Source organism: Microchirus variegatus (genome assembly GCF_963457635.1).
Source record: "Microchirus variegatus genome assembly, chromosome: 9".
NCBI lineage: Eukaryota > Metazoa > Chordata > Actinopteri > Pleuronectiformes > Soleidae > Microchirus > Microchirus variegatus.
In genome coordinates this window covers 10,931,536-10,951,036 of record NC_139810.1, presented here as the reverse complement: position 1 = coordinate 10,951,036, position 19,501 = coordinate 10,931,536, and the positions used below count along the sequence as shown (strand labels likewise).

Below are 19,501 nucleotides of genomic sequence, written 5' to 3'. Positions count from 1 at the left end.
GTTCAGCTTCTACAGAGCTAGCGATTTGCACATTTGAAAGTGCTGCTATGTTTGTAAATTAGCACTGATTTGGACACTTATCCCACTAATGTCAATGCCATTTCTATTGTGGTTAGTTCTAAATGTGTTTTACTCCATACAAATAGTTTTGGTACATGCACTTCTGGAGAATTTTTCTTTAAGATCATTATTAATCCAATTTAGTAGCTTTGTGAGGTGCGCAAGCATGGAAATACATCATCACTGTGTAAAATGTAATTTATTTTTGTTTTTACAAAAAAGTTTGGAGTCAGTATTCTGTCCTATTCAAATTTCTGGTTTGAAATAGGACAGAATAGGACAGCTGTTAATTGTTAATAAACATGTTATTTGAGTATTTGTTTAGTTCTGTATTTTCTGGGCTATAGACTAGTTATTCCTAAGAAATATTTTTTTTATATTTAATTGATTGGATTGAATACATTCAAATTAATGCACAGATAAATATAGTTGATTATTAATCAATTATATATCATTGATATGTAGAATTAAATACATTTTTATTAGTACAATTTACACATTATCTTTTTCAAATCAACTCAATATGTTTGTTTAGATTTTAATTAATTCTGTATTGTTTTCTATTCAGATCTACTCATATTGAATGGGTAACTATTAAGGGTCTAATTTAATTAAAATTTACTCAATACCAAACATTGTGAAATTTAATTAATAATATTGCTTGTAATCTGTTGCCTCATTTTTATTGAGTAGATATGGTGTATCTTTTCTTACAGTGCATAGGAAAATTATTATATTCAAGTATATGATTATATTTATTATGATATAAGTACTTATGCATTTTAAACATCATAAATAGGTTGTGTTTAATGTCATTTTACCTGCAGCTTCACACAATCATCTGTACAGTCTGGTCACAGAGTGATGGGAAGAAAAAAATAACCATGTCAAGCTCCTTAAATCAATTCTCCACTCTGACACTTGGCCTGACAAACTGAATGACCATGACGCGCCTGTGCAAGTGTGAAGGTACGATTTGATGAGCCAGTTCAACAGCAATGCCCAGATGTGACTGAAAGTCAATCACAACCACCAGAAGCTGGAGGTGAATAGAATATTGCAGATGATGCGATTTTGTGATGGAAACAAAACATTTGTCACAGGCCAAAAATGTGTTTAAGGGTTTGAAGCTCTCCTCCAACACTATTCTGGAGGCTATACCTTGTCTGAGCTGTTTTGTGCCTTAATTATATAAAACTATTAAAGATACTTTATCAAAAAGAAAGAGAAAGAGAGAGCTTAAGCTACCAGAAGGAGCATTGAAACCTTCACTGAGTGACACACCATCTCTTCCTCCCTGGACACAGACCCTTCTTTGTTTGTTCCCTGGGGCCAAATGAGTTCAAACAGAGGGGAGTGGAGGAGCTGGAAGGGGAGGTGGGGGTGGGGGTGAGAGGATAGTTGGATGGAGGGATGGAGGAGCAAAAGAAGAGGAGATCGCAGAGATGGTCACTTTCACAGAATGATGATGAGGGATGGAGGAAAGAGAGTCTTTTCCTGACAGGATGCAGGCCTGTTTGGAAAAGGAGGTAAAGCAAAGGGGTGCTGGTGGTATGAGTGATTAAAGGGATAGCTGCACGAACCTGTGTGTGTGTGTGTGTGTGTGTGTGTGTGTGTGTGTGTGTGTGTGTGTGTGGGGAGTTTATGTAAGAAAGAGAGAATAAGGGGTATTTTCACCACAGGCTTTGCACGGTTCTCCTGCATCTGTGGTTACGGCTGACCCGCACAGAGTCACAAGAGGTTGTGTGTGTAGGGCTTTGCATGGAAGGGGAACTCATGCAGTCAACCATGCGCTTCCACATGTATATCCATGTGCCAGAGTATGCGTGTGACTCTCTGCTGCTCTGTGTGTGTGTGTGTTTGTGTGTCATGCACTTACAAACTGGAGGAATACGTGTCCCAGTGCATGCTGGGGATGAGGTTCGGGCTGCAGACCGGCCTCCACAGCAGACAACACTTCTTTGTGCAACTCCAGGATGTCCTCAATATTTGAAAACAGAATCTATAAACAGAGGGATGATGTAAAGGGAGGGGACACAGAGGAAGGAAGCGATTAAGAGGCAGAGTGGAAGGATGAGGAGGAAAAGAGAAGGAAGTGACAAAACAGATGGACAGAATTTTATCTCAGTACATACTTAGTTTTGTTATATAATTTGACTTTTGAATTTTGGTTGTACAAAAAGAGTTGTCTAAAGCCAGTCATACCTTGACATGTTCAGGTGACAAACACTGCTGGTCATCTGCAGTTTGTCTGATTCGGTGCAAAAATGCCTGCAAAGGAAAAAAGACACAAATAAGATGTTTATTTATTTTATTTTATTTTTATTTTTTTAAAGCAGCACTGAACTTTGCTGTAAACACAGATAATATTGGGGCCTGAAACATTCTGTAAGCAGTAGGGCTGCAACTATTCAACCAAACATCAACAATCAAAATACCAATATCAATAGTGACGCATCCAAGTTGAAAGTGCATTTATTTGACAAAGATGAACTCTGACGAACAGCATAATGATAAAATTGTGCAGTGATACAGAAATTCAACAACCAAAAAATCTTATAAAACTGATTTTCTTTTTTTACCAGATCGTGCAGCATAGCAAGCATAACACTTGTGTCTGATTTAATAAGATTAACAAGACAGGTTCTGAAACACAAAAATCTAAGTGTGTGGAAGCGGAAGTGCAGGTTCCCTCTACCGATTAGTGTGTATACGTACTGTTCTTGGTTTGAGGAAACACAGATATTCTGTCACATCACTACACACAACGCAACAGAGTCACATGGATGCTCACGTACTTCACAGAAAATTGCCTTTCATGGTGCAACATGACATGTCACTGTCGTTTCACTGTCCCTCAGGTACCACAGAAGTCTTCACCTCCAATGTCTACGTAAAATGCAATATTAGTACACATTTGGAGTCCTGTCCACATACCTACTACAAACAATCCAAATATTTCCTTAATTTCTTTCAAAGTGTGTTCATTTTAATTTAATTAATATGCGACAAACAATGCAAGAATGGTTCTTAAATTTCATAAATGCAACAAACTATCACTATTTTATATAGTATATGTGTATAAAAACCTTTTATATGTGTTATTATCCTCATTTTGTGGGGTTTTATGTGGCTCCAGATGAATTTTATTTGGGTAGAGTGGTCAAAATATCTCTTTTCTTCCTAATGAGAACAAAGGTTTGGTTAGATTAAGGTTAGGGTTTGGCATTAAGTGGTTATGGTTAGGGCTTGAGGTAACGCTTTGTTCGGGCTGTCCAAATGAATGGAAATCAATGCAGTAAATGCAGCTGCACGAACATTTGTGTGGGTGTGTGTGCGAGTGTGTGTGTGTGCGCGTGCATGCCTGCCAATCAGAATGAATCCGGAAAAAAAAGCCAGAAAAAATAACGTCAAGTGGCAAAGAGAAGGGAAGTGAATCTGCAAACAGTTTCTTTTCATTCAGCCTTCCCCATTTCGCAGTCTATCACACTGTCCCAATGGCTTTTCCAACCTCAGACTGACTGTCTGTCTCATCTCCAGACTCAAATACCATCACGAAAAGAAAACACATAGAGGACGAGAGCCTCTCCTGAAGCCTCCCTCATCAGACAGGCTCCAGCTGTTGTGTCTGTGTTTAGGTGCCTTGAGTTTGAAAATTGACAGTTTGGCACATGGATGAAAGAGTTGCAAAATAAAAAAAAAGTAGTGGATTCAATCATAAATTAACAATGGAGGTTAAGACTTTATTCTACCCTCTTTACTTTATTTACTCCTGCTACGTCAAATCTACAATAATGAAACAAGCAGCACCATGATTTGAACACATACAGCCTGTTTCTTGTAGCTTCTTGCTTCATCTTTAAACTATTGTATTGAGATTTAAGCCTTTATCTCCTGTAAAATAGAGATTAACTCTGTCAGGCAGGATTTATTTTTGGGGCTTTGTCATAGCATAAAAAAAGACAACCCTCACATTTGAAAAAATGATTGCAGCAATGTCACCCTCTCTGTGAACATGTAGCCTGAGTTTGAGGAACAGAAACAACCACTTTTCCATTTAAATTCTTTAGAAGACTGCACCAATTTGTTCACTGTATGTTAACTAAGCGATAGATAGAAAATAAAATATAGTCATAAGTTTCAAAACTTTTCCCATAAAACAACAACGAACAGAAACATCTGAGAAATAGGAGGTTTGTTTCATCAAATATTCATTTTTACTACTAAGTAAAGCAAATTCTGATTGATCTGCAATAATCTACATGACTGCTGTAACATGAGAATGAAGAAATACATTTGTAATTTAAGTGAACTGCTCCTTTATAAAGAAAAGACACTGGGATGCTCTCAAGCCTGATACATGGATCACAGTACAGTAAACTGCTTGCCTCTAATGAAAGACTGACATTTCTAATGACACATTTGCTCTAAAGATAGAGTTCAGCCAAACAGCAATCAGGGAAATCATATCATTTCCTCAGAGACCGGACACGATCATTTCTTTTCACTAGCATCTGCGTAGGTTGTTGCTAAACCAGAAAGCAAAGGTCCTGGGCAGTGAGCTGCAACCTCCCTAATTATGACCAGTATTAAAGAGAAGCAGTAGCTGCCGTGTTCTCTACTGGTTTTGGGAGTGTAGCCGATTGTGCTTGGGGCATACACTAATTAAATCTCCCATATGGTAACTTGTACCGTGTCGATACTGGAGCAGTCACTCGTGTGAGAGATTGCTGCTCCCTGGCAGAGGAGACGAAAGGAGGCAGGAAACAAGGCTTTTCCTCAGTCGCTTTCCGATGAGGGAAGGCAGGGAGGGTGGGTGCTGGAGCGAGCAACGGGAGAGAGGGATCCAAACAATGAAGGGGAAGGGACAAAGTGGCATTTTGAGTGAAGTAAAAAAAAAAAATATATATATATATATATATACTTATTAACATCTTTGACTGCTACCACCCTGGCAGGATTCACACAATGTGCCACACAGATGTGGTGACAGGGGGATCAGCAGGAGGATGGTAGGATGGAGCAACAAAGAGGTCCTTTCAGTCCAGGTCTCGCCTCATTCTCACCCAGGGTTGTATTGGCTGTCTTCATTGTTCCATCACAAAGCCCACAGGTTTATTTGCAGGGGAAAAAAAACTGGGCACTTTCTCTGTCCACCATCATGACTAAGATGCTGGCTTCAGAGTAGAAGACATAACAGAGCATAAACTGGGCATGCACACCAAGCATGCCTGACTTTACTCAAACTGAGGGTTTTTATAGTCTGGACTGTAACAGTTTTTTTGTTGAGAATCAGTGACAGGAAATGGCCCCCAAAAACAGGTGTGATTGGTGTAATTGGAAGGATGTTGACATCTGATGGACAACAATTCATTTTTTGCTAAGAATACCATGCATCATAATTAGAATAAGTGCAGTCTAGAGTCTGGGGTTGATTTTTCTCATATTCAGCATATTCCTCTTGACCTCTTTTTACTCTAATGACCAATCAAGCTGAAATCCTGCCAAGAAAAGAGCCACATCTTTCAGTCTCACTACATATACAGTTACAGAGGCTCAAATCAGATTTTTTTTCTTTTTTACTTCTTCCACAGCACCCTTATCTGTAACCTCTATTAGAAGTCCATGGCTTACAAATACACACAGGCAGCTCCACATGACTAATAATGCAACAGCTGTGAAATTCTGGGAGGATACAGATGTGTACAGGATTCTTTGTTTACTACAAATAAGACATCATGCGGTCTCCTTTGTTTGTTTTATCAGTGTATGAGCAAGACAGTGTGCTGGATTCTTGTTTACCAACATGGATGTTTAATATAATAATTTGGTCAAGAGCAAAGGCTGCAGTGTTTTGTTTAAGTTGTACTCAAGCTCCAGTTACAAAATACAAATAAAAACATTAATAATACATTATTAATAATACATTGTTTACCCAGGTTTTGGTCTAGGACTATGTCAGTATTTGTGTCAGAAAGGGTCCTGACTCGACTTGACATGTGCCTGATATGATAATGCTATTAAATGTCTTCTTTTAAAATTATTCAGGTTTAATGGTTTCTTGGATATGGACCTTGTTTAAGAAGCCCTGAAGGTTCTAAACAAACAGTTCTGCTCCGGGCACTAGTCTGGGCACATCCGGTTGCGTACATTGAACCGCAGAAGAAGAATAACGTCCGTTGTGGAGGTGTTTCAGGAGCGACAGTGTCTTCCGACTCTGGGTCTGACTCCAGGTCAAAGTCATAAAAGGGACTGCGGCGGGGAGTCGTGACTATTTTTAAACATTGTTAAAACAATGTTTTGATAATGAGTAGCAGTGCACCCACCGTTCCAGAGGGGGGAGCTGCGCTTCTGAGAGCGGGTGTGCTGAATATGTCACTTCCGGATATTGGCCAATCACAAGACAGTTGGGAAGCCGGGGTGAGAGTTGAGTCTGAAATATCGCGGCTGGGGAACAGCGTCAGAAAAGAGGATTTCTATCGGCTCGTTTACAGCAACTAGGAGGCTTTTGACCATAAAAACAAGTTAATGTATGTAAGTAGACCTCCATAACTAACATATATGTGCAACAGGACCACTCTATGTGAGCTTTAAAATTATTTAGGTTTAATGGTCTCTTGGATATTGAGCAAAGACACCAGACCTTGTTTGAATTAAAAAAAAAAAAAAAACACCCACTCAAAACAATTGATTATCAAAATCACTGACAATTAAGTAAGTAAATTGTTTAATAATCAATTAATCGATTACAAGCAGTAACATACAGCTGGTAAATCAGTGTGTACATCACACCTACATGTGACTTGTGTTAAATCTTTATAATTTGACAGCATGAGCAAAATGCAACAACAAGAGTGAAACAATATCTCCCGCTCTGTTTTGGATAACAGAGGGAGAAAGAAGCAGATGTGACTGCAGCCTCACATAACCCTCATTACAGTTCATGCATCATTTGCATAGGGAGGGCAATACCTCTGAGCACCATGAACATGTGCTGTCATTAAGATATGAGATGAATATTGAATGTGTCATCCTTTCCACAGTATGTGGCTAAGCCTGTTGTTATTGGAAACACAAAAGAAGTCCACCATGAAGAACAAACAACTGTCACAACAAACGCTGTAACCCTACTCTACCAACTGGACACAGGAGTTGGTGCTCATTACTTGTTAATCAACATGCTGAGAGGAAGCAGGATGCGGTCGATGGTCCTTGTTTACTTTCATGCGTCCGTGACCTTTCTGCGCCTTTTCTGACATCAGCACAACATCACGGGGCGAGCCAAGGGCGCGTAATCACCTGTGAGATCGGATTTTGATGAATAGTTCTAAATGTATGATGATGAATAATAAAGACCGTGTTGATAACGATGCTCAGTCTTTCTGTGTTTGTGTGAAATCTAAATTGGCCACAGAGCGGCCGCGATGGAGACCAAAATGTATTTGAAAGCTCACTCCCAAAAGTCAATAACAGTCCTTAAAAGATATGGATTTGTAGATCCTTCTGGATACAACTATATACACTGTAGCTTGTCTTGCACAGGTTGCCCCAAGCATCTCACATTCGATTGTGTGCACATGATGCCTCGATACTCTCTTGTACCTAAAAATAGTAATGACATCTATCACTGTTAATAATAGCTGGTCTGAAGGGACACAAATTAATTTTTCTGATATCCCTCCACTCATCATAATGAGTCAGATTGCACAGAAGGGGCTCAGCTGCTGCACAGAGCCCGGCACACATGTTTCACATGACGGGCTCCCGCCACAGAAGCAATGATGCTTTTGGGGAAAACTGCACATGATGCAATCCCACAGGACAAGACAGTACAAAAACCATCAGGCTGCCTGATCAGCTGCTGATCTGCTAATAGTTCAACAACAAGGGTGACATTTCAATATCGTAAAGACAGTGACGTCCATCACACTCCATACTTTTATAGAGTTTAAAGTAAAAAAAATAGGAATATAAACTATTTAAAATGACAAGGACCAAATGGCTTACTGAGCTGACATTAGTGGGAAATATGTAAACAACATTATATGTGATTATGTTTTTCAAAAGATTAAAAGTTACTTCAGAAAAGTTATCAATGAAAAGGCATGTTATTGAAGATTTTTTTAATGACTCATGATGATTTCCCTCCATGTCAGGAGACGTGTATTATTTGTCTCAGACAGCCTCTGTATGAAATGCTTTTCATTTGCTAAACCAAAAAAGTAGAGTCTGCTCTCATTGGTCAACTGAGCCTCTCTTTTGTGATTGGTCAGCCACTTAGCATCTGTGTCACAAATGTCACACTCCTTAACCAGAGGATTCCTGGTGAGCTGTAAACACCTCTGTAGCCATGGTAACAATGGTGTCAATGCTAAAAGACCAGACAACTGGAGGTGCTTAACTTTTAAATATAATGAATTACCCTATGTTACATTCAAACCCATGCCAAATTATAGCGGCTACGCTGTGAAGACAGGGGACTAGACAGCAGTGAATGGGTGGAATATTGACCTCGAGTCGTCCTTTCAGAAAGCTCTGGAGTAGGTAAAGTCCCAACCCACCTCCTTGGCTGAACACCCCAAGAAGCACCGACTAAAAAGTTATGTCTTATCCTCATAGTCCTGTCTCGTGCAGACAGCCTCTGCTTCCTGTCTTCCTCACAACTTCTGTCACTCACTGAAGAAGCTCTGTTCATGTCTGATTTTACTTCCAGCAGCTTGTATTTGAGCTTTAGATTGTAGCACCTGTGAAAAACATTTTTATTGTTTGCTTTAAGCAGTCGGTATCCCAAAAAAATGTGTAAAAATGTTATGAAGGCTATCAAGATATGTGACTTGCATTGAAGAAAAAAGACATAAATTGAGGCATTTGAAGTCTCTTGTCTTTCTTGTAAATTAACAAACCTCTAACATGCACAAAAAGAGATATGATACAATGATGTAAAACACTAAAAACTAATGGGGCCCCTAAACTCTTGCAAGCTTCCTCTGTGGATGAGTTCATGTTCTATCTGTTGCTCAATTCTTCTTAAAATGTATTTCCTACTCGCTCAGCCTCCAAAGCCTGTACCTAAAATCTATTCATAACAGAAATAACTGCAGCAGTGGCAGCAAATGCTGACAGCAACATGCAGGTATCAGCAAAATATTACTGGTTATTTCAATTTCTTGGTTGGGTCTTTTTGCTTGCCAAGTGCATGACCTAAGAAAGCCACAAAGCAGTTTGTGAATGGTGTGTACATGGGTAGACTAAAGCATAATATGTTTGAACAGGCTGTTTACAGCGGAGGCCAAACAGATGAAACGCCATGACCATATATGCAGTCAATGCTTTCCCTTCATGAAAAAATGGGGTGGGAGATTTAATAGGTTGACAGCTCTATTTCAAAGTGTAGTAAGTTCTCAGAAACACACACATGCACTTTATATAAGCATATTAGCTTTTTGTTAACATTATCACACCTCATGCAACGCCTTCATTTACAAACTGTGGAACAAGGGTGTTTTTCACACTTGAACTATCAACAGATTTTTCAGATTGACCCAAGAGTTCGGCAAATTTACTGACGTGTGAAAAACCCTTGTTGCAGCATGTGCAGTTCAAAAACAGCTCAGTTAAAGGAACCCTCACAGTGGGAAATTTCATCTCCATTGTACAAATTATGCAAAGAGCATGATGGTTTTGTGCTGAATGGTTTTGAGATCACTTAGAAAAGCATGGCAGGACAAATATCAATAAGGGTTAAAATAGACCGTTAGGTTATGAGTGCATGTAGCACAATTCATTTCCATTCACAGATAACACTAGCAGGGAATATATATTGAATAAAGTGTGTCAACCTCCGCTACACTCTTGGAAATAAACGTTCCAAAAGGGTCCTTCTACAAGGGCTGAGGTTCTACCTGGAACCATTTGCTTCTTAAAAAACCCTTTCCCAAAGAAAGGGTTTTTCAAGGGTTCTTGGCAACACTAATGGTTCCAGTAAGAACCATTTTGATCCAGAGAACCCGTTAAAACCCCTTTGCTGAACAAAGGGTTTTAAAAGGGTTCTTGGTGGAACAGTAAAGCCCAATTTATACTTCTGCGTAAAGTGCTCTGCGTAGGTTACGCAGAGACTCTGCGTAACCTACGCCGAGCTAAGCTGCACTGTGCCGGCTCACAGTGCGCACCGAGCGTCCACAGACGCGGAGCTGATCCCTGCCAAACTATAAATACGTCATATCTTAACACACACAGCACATGTTTAGACTCTAAATGGTCAATTTCTCGCCTCAAATTATCTTAAAACTGCGTTCCGTCACACAGAAAAGTGAGAAACGGCTACTGTTTCAACAACAACAGTCTTTCTCTCTCTTTCTTTCTCGGACGCCATTGCTCACTGTAGCCAGAAGCACAACAATCTTGCGCAGCGACCCCTACTGATCGGACGGGAAATTGCAGCGCGTGTCCGTCACCACGACGCAGAAGTATAAAGGCTCGAGGCGTCTCCATGGTGACGCAGACGGATAACGCATACGCAGTCGGAGAAGTATAATGTGGCCTTAACTGTGACGTGTTTTCCAGTTGACTGATTACATCACAGACCAACTTGTCTTTTCCAAGAGTCTTTCAGTCTTGCTACCATCCATGAACATTAAAATATTACATTTTTTGAGGCAGCAGAGGATGAACTTGCTCAATAGAACCCAAATTAACGTATACATGCATTATCTGGGCGTGACAATCGTAGAACAGAAGTACAATTTCGGTCAGACGAGCATGTTAACATGTATTTTAAGTGTCTGGTATTAGTAGGACTAATATAATAATTAAATTTGGTCACATTTCATCATTTAACCTGCTGTCTGTTTTACAGGATTGAATGTCAAAGCAGACATCTCTCTGCTTCTCAAATAACTGAGAAAAGACATAGCCAGGGGCTGCACTTAAGACACTGACTGTGAACGTGCTCCGAAAGCAATTTCCAAAACAGCTGTAAACATGCCACCGAGGGGGTCACGTGACCAGTTTGTGAGATCCCACCGAGCTGAGTCACTGTCTATTACACCATTTGTGTGCAAGAACAACAGAAAAAGTACGCACTTGTGTGAGTGTGGCATGAAAATGGGAAGTGAAACGGGAGCAATCACACAACAAAAGCAAACACTTTCTTAGACACCTAAATCATTGACAAGAATTGTGTTTCTTTTTGAGCAGATAGGCTAGTGGTTCAACTCGGCAGGGAAGGAAAGTAAACAGTCTGCAGAATGAAGCAGAGCCACTGCACACAAAAGCACCAGATTCAATTCTGGACAGGAAGTGTGGCTTTTGTGAACAGGAAGAGCTGAACATGTTCGACTAGCCACTAACTCAACTATGTCCTAAGTTAAGTCTGTCAATGTGGGGGTAGCATGCAGACAAACTGAAGCAAACAAATAAATCACACTGTGCTCTCCACACTTGGAAGTCATTTAAATTCTAGACTTTAGCCTTTGTGGCCCGACAGCCACACTGTAATGAGCCTATGCTGTTTTCATTTTGTAATACAACAAGTGACAGATCTGCTTTTCATTTTTATTACTGTCAACTGGAAATGTGAAACACTTTTTTTCTTCATTTAACTTTTACTACCAATCAGAAAAGGAAATATCTGACCCAACGTCCATCATCTCCTGTCCCACCAGACAGCATGACCACTGTTTAGCACCTTTAACCTTGTCTTGTGTCAGAACACACGGCATCATCTCATACGAGCGCACAGCCAAGGGTAAGACGAGCGTTGGGGTTTATCAGAGCGTTGAGGGGCCAGACAGTTAGGTGTGAAGCTACAGATGGACCATATGCTGGTGTGGGCTCAGTGTTTGCTCCACTGAACAGCAAGTAAGAGGCCTGCTGCCGTAACGTCTGTCTCGACAATGTTCTACCTGCAGCAAAGACAAAAAAAATGAAATTTGACCTAACATTTGCTTCACTTTGTGTGGGTCATAGTCCTCCCTTTGGTCCAGAACACATTTAATAGAGTGGAGGAGAATTCATGAAAGCACAAACTCACAAAACCGTAATGGATCATCATCCTTAAAAGTGTGGGTTAATTTACGATTTCTTAACACGGTTGAAATGCAAATAATGGAAAAATCCCTTTCTTAACATGAGAAATCCTGGAAGGTATTATTACAATAATAGAAAAAACCAGCAGGGAAATAACAAGAGAGAAGTAAGAGAATGTCATAATTATCCCCTTGCAATACAGGATTATGTCAGATGTACAGTCAGGGTCCAAGCTGCCGTCACACTGCTAACAGAGGATGTTGCCTCAAGGGTCAAGCAGTGAGGAGAGGAAGATCCTTTTAATTTGTTAAACTTCAGCAAAGGTTGTCCTTATTAAACATGGATTAATGGGAAAATGAACGTCTGTGAGAACATGATCGCACGGCAGCCTGACTGGCAGTTTGGGAGCAATGATGGTTATTCCACTGTGCTGTATTTTAATGAAGGCTCTTTTTAATATGTTTTAAAGTGAAATGAGGAGGAAGTATTACGAACTGAAAATAAAGGACATGTACAGTATTACAAAATAGGATCTAGAGGCACCACGCACATATGTCAAAGTGTCACTAGCGTTCACATCACATCAGTTCAAACAAACCATTACTTTGATTTCTAAAAATGAAAATGTATGTTGTCTACTGGAGCAAATTCCTTTCACTATAGAAAATACAGTGGGTTTTTATTGGGACAAAACTGGGCTATTTTTCTGTTTGCCCATGGATACCATCAGCATTCAGCAACAATGCAGAGCTATCTCACTCAATTCAGATACCTCACAAGAGACCCCATATATCAAGAACAATCATGAACACTTGTCAAGGTTTTTTCCAGCAAGCCCTGAGAGCCTCCTTTCAATTTGCTCCGGTTCCCACACCTACTGAGACAGTCCTCCAACACAATCACAGATCCACAGATTCTGGACTTTTCTATGCGAGTCATTGGGTCACCAGCACCAAACCCTCTTCTTCTCCTCGTCCAAGAGGAAACAACAACAAGCTAAAAAACAATGCATCTATTAAGGATCTCTCTTTTTGGTGAGAGGATTTGGGTAGCCAGCCATAAAAGGGATTGGGGCAGTTTTGGAGAGGGAATGGGGCCATTTTGGGGTCGACATGGCATGAAATTGAATAAATAAATGAAGAAATCCCCCTTTTTGAGGCCTGAGTGCAGCAGAGCCAGAGAATGACCCATGACGTTGCCTCAATGTGGGACCCCTAGTAAACTTCAGCAAACTCCTTTCTCTCTCAAGCTGTAATTCACATCTCTCACAAACCCTCTAAAAACTCCCCCTGCTCTCCTTTCACCCTTCAACCAGTCCCCTTGCTGTCTTCCAAGAGAACCCCTTTTTGGCAGAGCCAATCACCATCACACAAAGTCTTCTTTGAGTCTTGTCCAGTTTTTTCTAACCCTTCTCACTCACTTCCGCATAGAAGAACTTTAAAATTCAAGGCTTTTCGGGCTGCTCACATGGGCAGAAACTGACAGTGCCTCAGCCATAGAGGACAGACAGACGGGGACTTCCTGTTTAAGACTGCCTACTCATCAAGTCTACACCAACTCTGTTGATTAATGAAAAGCTACAGCACATGATCAACACGTGCACAAAAAATTGATGACACTTGTGGTAGAAAAAAAATAATATATATATATATACACACACGTCTGTATTATTTCAGCTGATTCAAACGTTGCTTTCAAATGTGCAAAGGATGAAAGAATTGTCATTTCTAAGCATGACAATTTCTCTAAATTGGTGTGAAGTATTTAAAATGAGGGGTGGAAATTTCACCTACTAGTTCTGCGAGACGCTCCCACTTTCACAGTGGCTGCATGTAATTGATGTGCTATAAATATAGCTTTGATATCTCAGCTTTTTCATGTTGTAAAGCAGCTTCTGTCTCACATTTATAGCCTCACTCTGAATTCTGTCCCTCATCACATATCCATCGGGGCAAATGACAGAGAAGCTTGCAATGCTCGTTCTCACATACTCCCCCTGTGACAATGGGACTGGAAATAGCTTGTGAAGCAAGAGTGTAAATTTGTTAAAATTGGTCTGAGTTTATCTCCATCTGACATTTATATATTCAAGCCTAAACGGCTTATACAGGAAATGTTTAGCTTTCATCTTGCTTCAATAATCACCTAATCTCTCTACCGCTTCTGTCATTCAATGCAGTTCTGTCTGCGTGTCTTTTTTCCAAGTGGTGTAGCTGTTGAGGGGTGACATGTGGTGATCTGAAGATAACATCATAGACCAGATTGCAGAGGCCATCTGGACATTTGGACGTGTGTTTTTTGGTGCTGACAGACGTACGGAGGCTGGATCACACGATGGATGAGAGTGTAGTGAGCATAGTGTTGAGTGAGCCATCTGAGACCTGCAGAGCTTCCAAGGAGACCAAAAACCTGGAGCTACAGCAATGGACAAATCACAGCTGACCACGGTGCCTCTTATACCTGTGCACAATGTGTTTGTGTCCATATCATAAAACTTTAAAAAACGTACCTAACCTTAACGTGCCACAACTGCCACTGAGCTGGGCAGACGTCATCAACTGTGTCATTGAGCACAGATTGAGAGAAAATGGTGGTGATAAGATCTTGATAGTCATTTCAGAGGAAGTACATAGAGAGCATCTGCTGCTTTGAACTTGCACTTGAAATCTACTGTTCAGGCTTATGCTCCCTGTCGACACTTGTCTTGTTCTGTCCTCTCTGTACACAAAGCAATCAGACTTTACTCATTTGTGATTCACAGATGGTGGAACAAGCTCCCAAATGCACCTTTTCTCCAAAATCTCTTAACACCACTGACTGACTAACACTAACCTGTCTTAAGCACTCTCCTACACTTTCATTCTTGTACTTACCAAGCACTTATTATCTTTTCTCCTGATAGTCTCTCATTGTGTCATAACTGAATGAGTGTCTTAACTTTGAATGACAATATGCTGGTAACTTGTATAACAGTATTTTCAGACATCAGAGAGCAATATGTGATGGACATACAGACAAGCAGCTAGTTAAAGCCCTTTCTGTCTGTGAAAGTCTTTCTGTGACTCCATCACCACTGATGCAACTGACCTACATTCATTCCTCTTCTCATTACACATGCAGCTAACACTCATTTTGGTTTCCACCTCTGAAAATGGTGCCTTTGAGATGCTTTAACAAATAACTCCACAGATGACTCTAAAGACAATATCTGTAAATGGCGGAGTAAAAGGTCTGTTAATTATGGGCCTTGCTTGTCATTTGATTATCACTGAATAGTATTTTATTACATAAAAAAAAAAAAGTGCCATGTCAACAAAATAAAAGGCTTTCAGAAACCAGAATCAATCATTCATCAGCAGCTGTCATGAACTGATATAGCAACACAGGAGGTTGCTTCTTTTGTGTTTGAAGTTGTGATAGGCAAAGAGATATCGCAGCAGTGCTCTGCTTTCCCACCACTGTTACATCCCCACCACTCACTCCGGGTGTCACACAGTGATACATTTGTCAGGAACTGGTTGGTATTAAAGACTGGACCTGAGCTTTCAGATTAAATGAGTCATAGCAACAACATCCACCCCATGTACTGTATATTGTCTTACATGGATGTCTGGTCAGGAGAAAATGTAAAAGTAAAGTTAACATTACTTCATAGCCCATCTGTAAAACTGTGTACCAAGGAGCAAATACCAATAAAAGGACCTACTTAGGAGAGTGCAGTGTGTGAGTGTGTGTGTGTGTGTGTGCATGCGTGCTTGTGTGTGTGATACTCCTTTGTCCCATTGTGTCATGTGAACAGCTTCCTGGCTGGACAGCCAACATGCTGGCCAGACATTTACTCTGACGCACCCTGATCCAGCAAAACCTCCAACCCTACCCTTATATCATCAAACATCTTCGCCATATCCTCTACACCCAACACGCTTCGTGTAAAGGTGTTAAATGGCTGTCATTCTTTTTGTGTTTAGCTGTTGTCCATCAGTAAAATGACCTCTGGTCCCTGAAAAAGAAGCCACACATCTGGTTGTATTTGGCAAAGCAAACAAACATTGTAAGCCTGCAGCCACAGTACATATCCCAAACAGGAAGAACTGAGAGGAGACTATGCCAAGGTATTCTGCAGATATCCATCCCATTTATTCTCACATCTCAAGAGTTTGTTAAAAAAACCAAAAAAAAAAAACATTGAACAGCTACTGCATCCACTATACACCCTGAGAAAGTACTTGTCCCAACTTTGTTCAGGTCATGATCTCTGAAGGGACATTAGAGAGCTCATGTTGCCATGGCTTTTTCAATTCAGGCCAGGTCACCCAATGTATCATATATCAGTCTGTTGAAACACACTTCACAGAAGTTTTCACACACAGCTATGGTATCGTATTATTGGATGTTTGCTCTAGTCATAAAAATATCTCAAACAGTGCATCTGAAAAGTCTCCTGGGCGAGGTGCTTGCTAGTACATGGTCTGATATCCGACACAGGGAAATCAGTGAGCTGACATCATGCTCCAATGATTACAAATTCATGACTCATCATTGCTTCCACACATACCACAGATCCCACACGATGGACGCACACACCCGAACAGATTCACTTTTCAAATGTGTAACCACTAAAAAAACTTTTTTTTAAAAACCACCAAAAGGTAATTTCAACAAAGCTCCAAAATCATCCATCTCTGTAAAATGATTTTATGCCTATGCTGATTCATGACTATAATAATCCACAAACATCTCTTGCAGTGGGAGGGGATTGGGGGTTGACATCATGCCTCCCGGGTGTTACAGTAGTTTAGACATGTTAACTTGAATTCTCAAAATTCCTGCCGCAGTTCTGTGCCTCAAAAAATGACTTTGGCTTATGAACACACACACATGACTAATAAAGGCACTTATGTTGTGATGGAAACTTTCACTGACCCTCACCCCATTTATGCAACGGTCAGCATTGCAATGAAATAGCCCGCCACAGTAGTCACACTGTGTCGTACCAGTTGTCCGAAACGAGATGCAAGGGCGCACGGTGGCAACTTAAAACATTAACATGTGTGTGCATGAAAGACAGGCCAGTGCTTCATGCACTGATTTGTAGAGTAGAGCTTTTCAGCTTAGTATGCAAACATTAACATGACCTACAGTTAACAAAAAAGACCAACGCCTATAGGTTCTGTGTTTTGAGATCTGACAGTTTCTCTGAGAAGCAACTTCTCTTTCAGAGAAACACTCTGATCACAGGAAGCCGATCAGCTCGACCACAGTGCGATCTGCTTGACACTCAGCAGTCCCACCGTTATTCTGGTTATGGACGATAACATGTAGCACAACTGATCAAATGGGAGGATCCAATAGTTTTTCCGACTCAACTGTATAAAGCGAGTAACAGGAAAAAGTACACTAAAAATGAAAACCCTCACAAAACACCAGCAGCCGGCTGTTGTAACTGTTCTACCTGCTGTTGCGTGTGTGTGTCTATGTTTGTATGACTTAAGCAGGGCTGACGTTGCAGTGAGCTGAAACCACCAGCGTTGTGGCCGTGATGAGGGCTAGAATCTGAAGCTATTTATACCCCCCCTTGCCTGGAGAAACTTGATGCTGGTGTTTCCCACCGAGGCGAGAGGGAAGGAAAGATGGAGCAGAAAAAAAGAAAGAAAGGAAAGGGGTACACAGTGCACAGGCTCAAGTTTGCAGAGGAAGCTCAAGTCTGGTTTCCTGCATGTCAGTCTACTAGGGCACAGGTCGGGCACAATGTTTGTGGGTATGTGTTCTTGTCATCCTGTTTGCTTTGCGAGGCTCGTCAACAGTGACTCCAGGGGACATAGATATAAAAAAGAAGCCATGTAGTGCATCACACACCAAAACACAATATGATTTATCCACACAAACACATAATGGCATTAGACGCGTGTAACCTCACTCGTGTGTGGCCTAAGGCAAGGGCCACAGAGGGCAACACTTCCAGATGTTTCCTATTATCCTGCAGAGCTGACGAGACCTTCCCGGTCACCCGTTTCTCTCTGTCACTCAGCTTCTCAGAGTGAAGAAGAAAGGTCAGATGCTGACTTACTGGCAACACAATTCTCCTGTTGTCCTAACTGACCAGGATTCACCGTGACATACATGGGTCAGTGTGGTCAAAAACTCCACGACTTTTTAAATAGAAAACTACATTTTTTATGGTTTAATGGGAAAATCCCGTAAGACTACTGGGTATGACCATATCCCTGTCATAGATATCATAACATTATAGACGTCACGGCAGGGAAAATCCAGTTGCCTGGATTAAAACAACAAAGCATTGGTCTGAATAAAATCACTAATCTATATCACTATGAAATTATCAATTTAGACACAAACACATGATCCCACTGTAACAAAAGCACGGAACGAGCTTCAGAAAGGAATTGTCTTGAGAGACCACTTCCACTCCACTCAAAAAGGCAGCAGATTTCAGAGATGGGCTATGATAGCACTGAGCAAATGAATCCTCTAATCCCTCTTTTTTTACACACCCAACCCCCTTCTCACCTCTGCTCCTCCTCCCACCACCCATACATGCTTCCCTCCAGCACGCTGGATGAGCTTGTTGGTAACTGGTAATTGCCAGGGGATGAGTGACATGCACAATGGCCGTAATGCAAAAGTCGGATAAGCATCTCTTTGTGTGCCACTGTAATCATTGAGATTGATAAGTGATGCAGCATGGGGGTTAAAGATCCAGGGGGTTTGAGGAAGAACACAAAGGGAGGTGGAAACTAAAATCAGTGATAAGGCAATTCAGAATGATGTGGGCAGGTCAACAACGAGCTGCCACTTCGCCATGGACATGTAGGAACAATCTTAATGAGACAGGGGAAATAAAAACCATCAGGTGCCACCAGGTGAGAAGAAAGCTAAAAAAAACTCGACTTCCATACAGTATTTACTTAATAACATGACATATGTCTCATTTCCACCATGGAGAGCGGTGCAGTTCAGTTCACCGTGGTGCTGTCTGGATTGGTACACCATGATCCGTGTGCGAGTGTGCAGACAGCAGTGTGTTGAACTCAAAGACAGCATATGAAAAGTGGACCATGCCACATAAAAGTGGACACATGTGTGATTGACAGCTGGTATCGTCCAATAGAAGACTGGTTGCAGGTGAGATCTGAATTTCCAGTTCGAAAATCTCAAAATGGCACCCGTAAAATCATCAATCTCAATGCTTCAAAAAAAAGGAGTTCCAATTCTTATAGCTGACGTTACTTTATAGCGTATCAACCTGAGCTGAACTGTACCACCAGGGGGAAATGGGGCCAAAATGTCCAGATAATATTGTCCAAAGTACATTTTTCTTGGTCTTTTGCCATTTCACCCCATATCATCTCTATTCGTCACAAAATACGTCACAAAACATGCAAAAAAAAAAACA

The 19,501-nt window shown here is 40.8% G+C and overlaps 1 protein-coding gene across 1 annotated transcript in view; it reads right to left on the bottom strand.

Moving 5' to 3' along the window:
- prex1 (phosphatidylinositol-3,4,5-trisphosphate-dependent Rac exchange factor 1) overlaps positions 1-19,501 on the bottom strand; it is an 80,065-nt gene that overhangs the window by 57,442 nt on the left and 3,122 nt on the right. Inside the window, exons 2-3 of the mRNA XM_083895187.1 lie at positions 2,266-2,331; positions 1,940-2,062 (exon numbers count right to left, since the gene is read on the bottom strand). Coding sequence (XP_083751313.1) covers positions 1,940-2,062; positions 2,266-2,331 — 189 coding nt within the window. The remainder of the gene's footprint in view (positions 1-1,939; positions 2,063-2,265; positions 2,332-19,501) is intronic.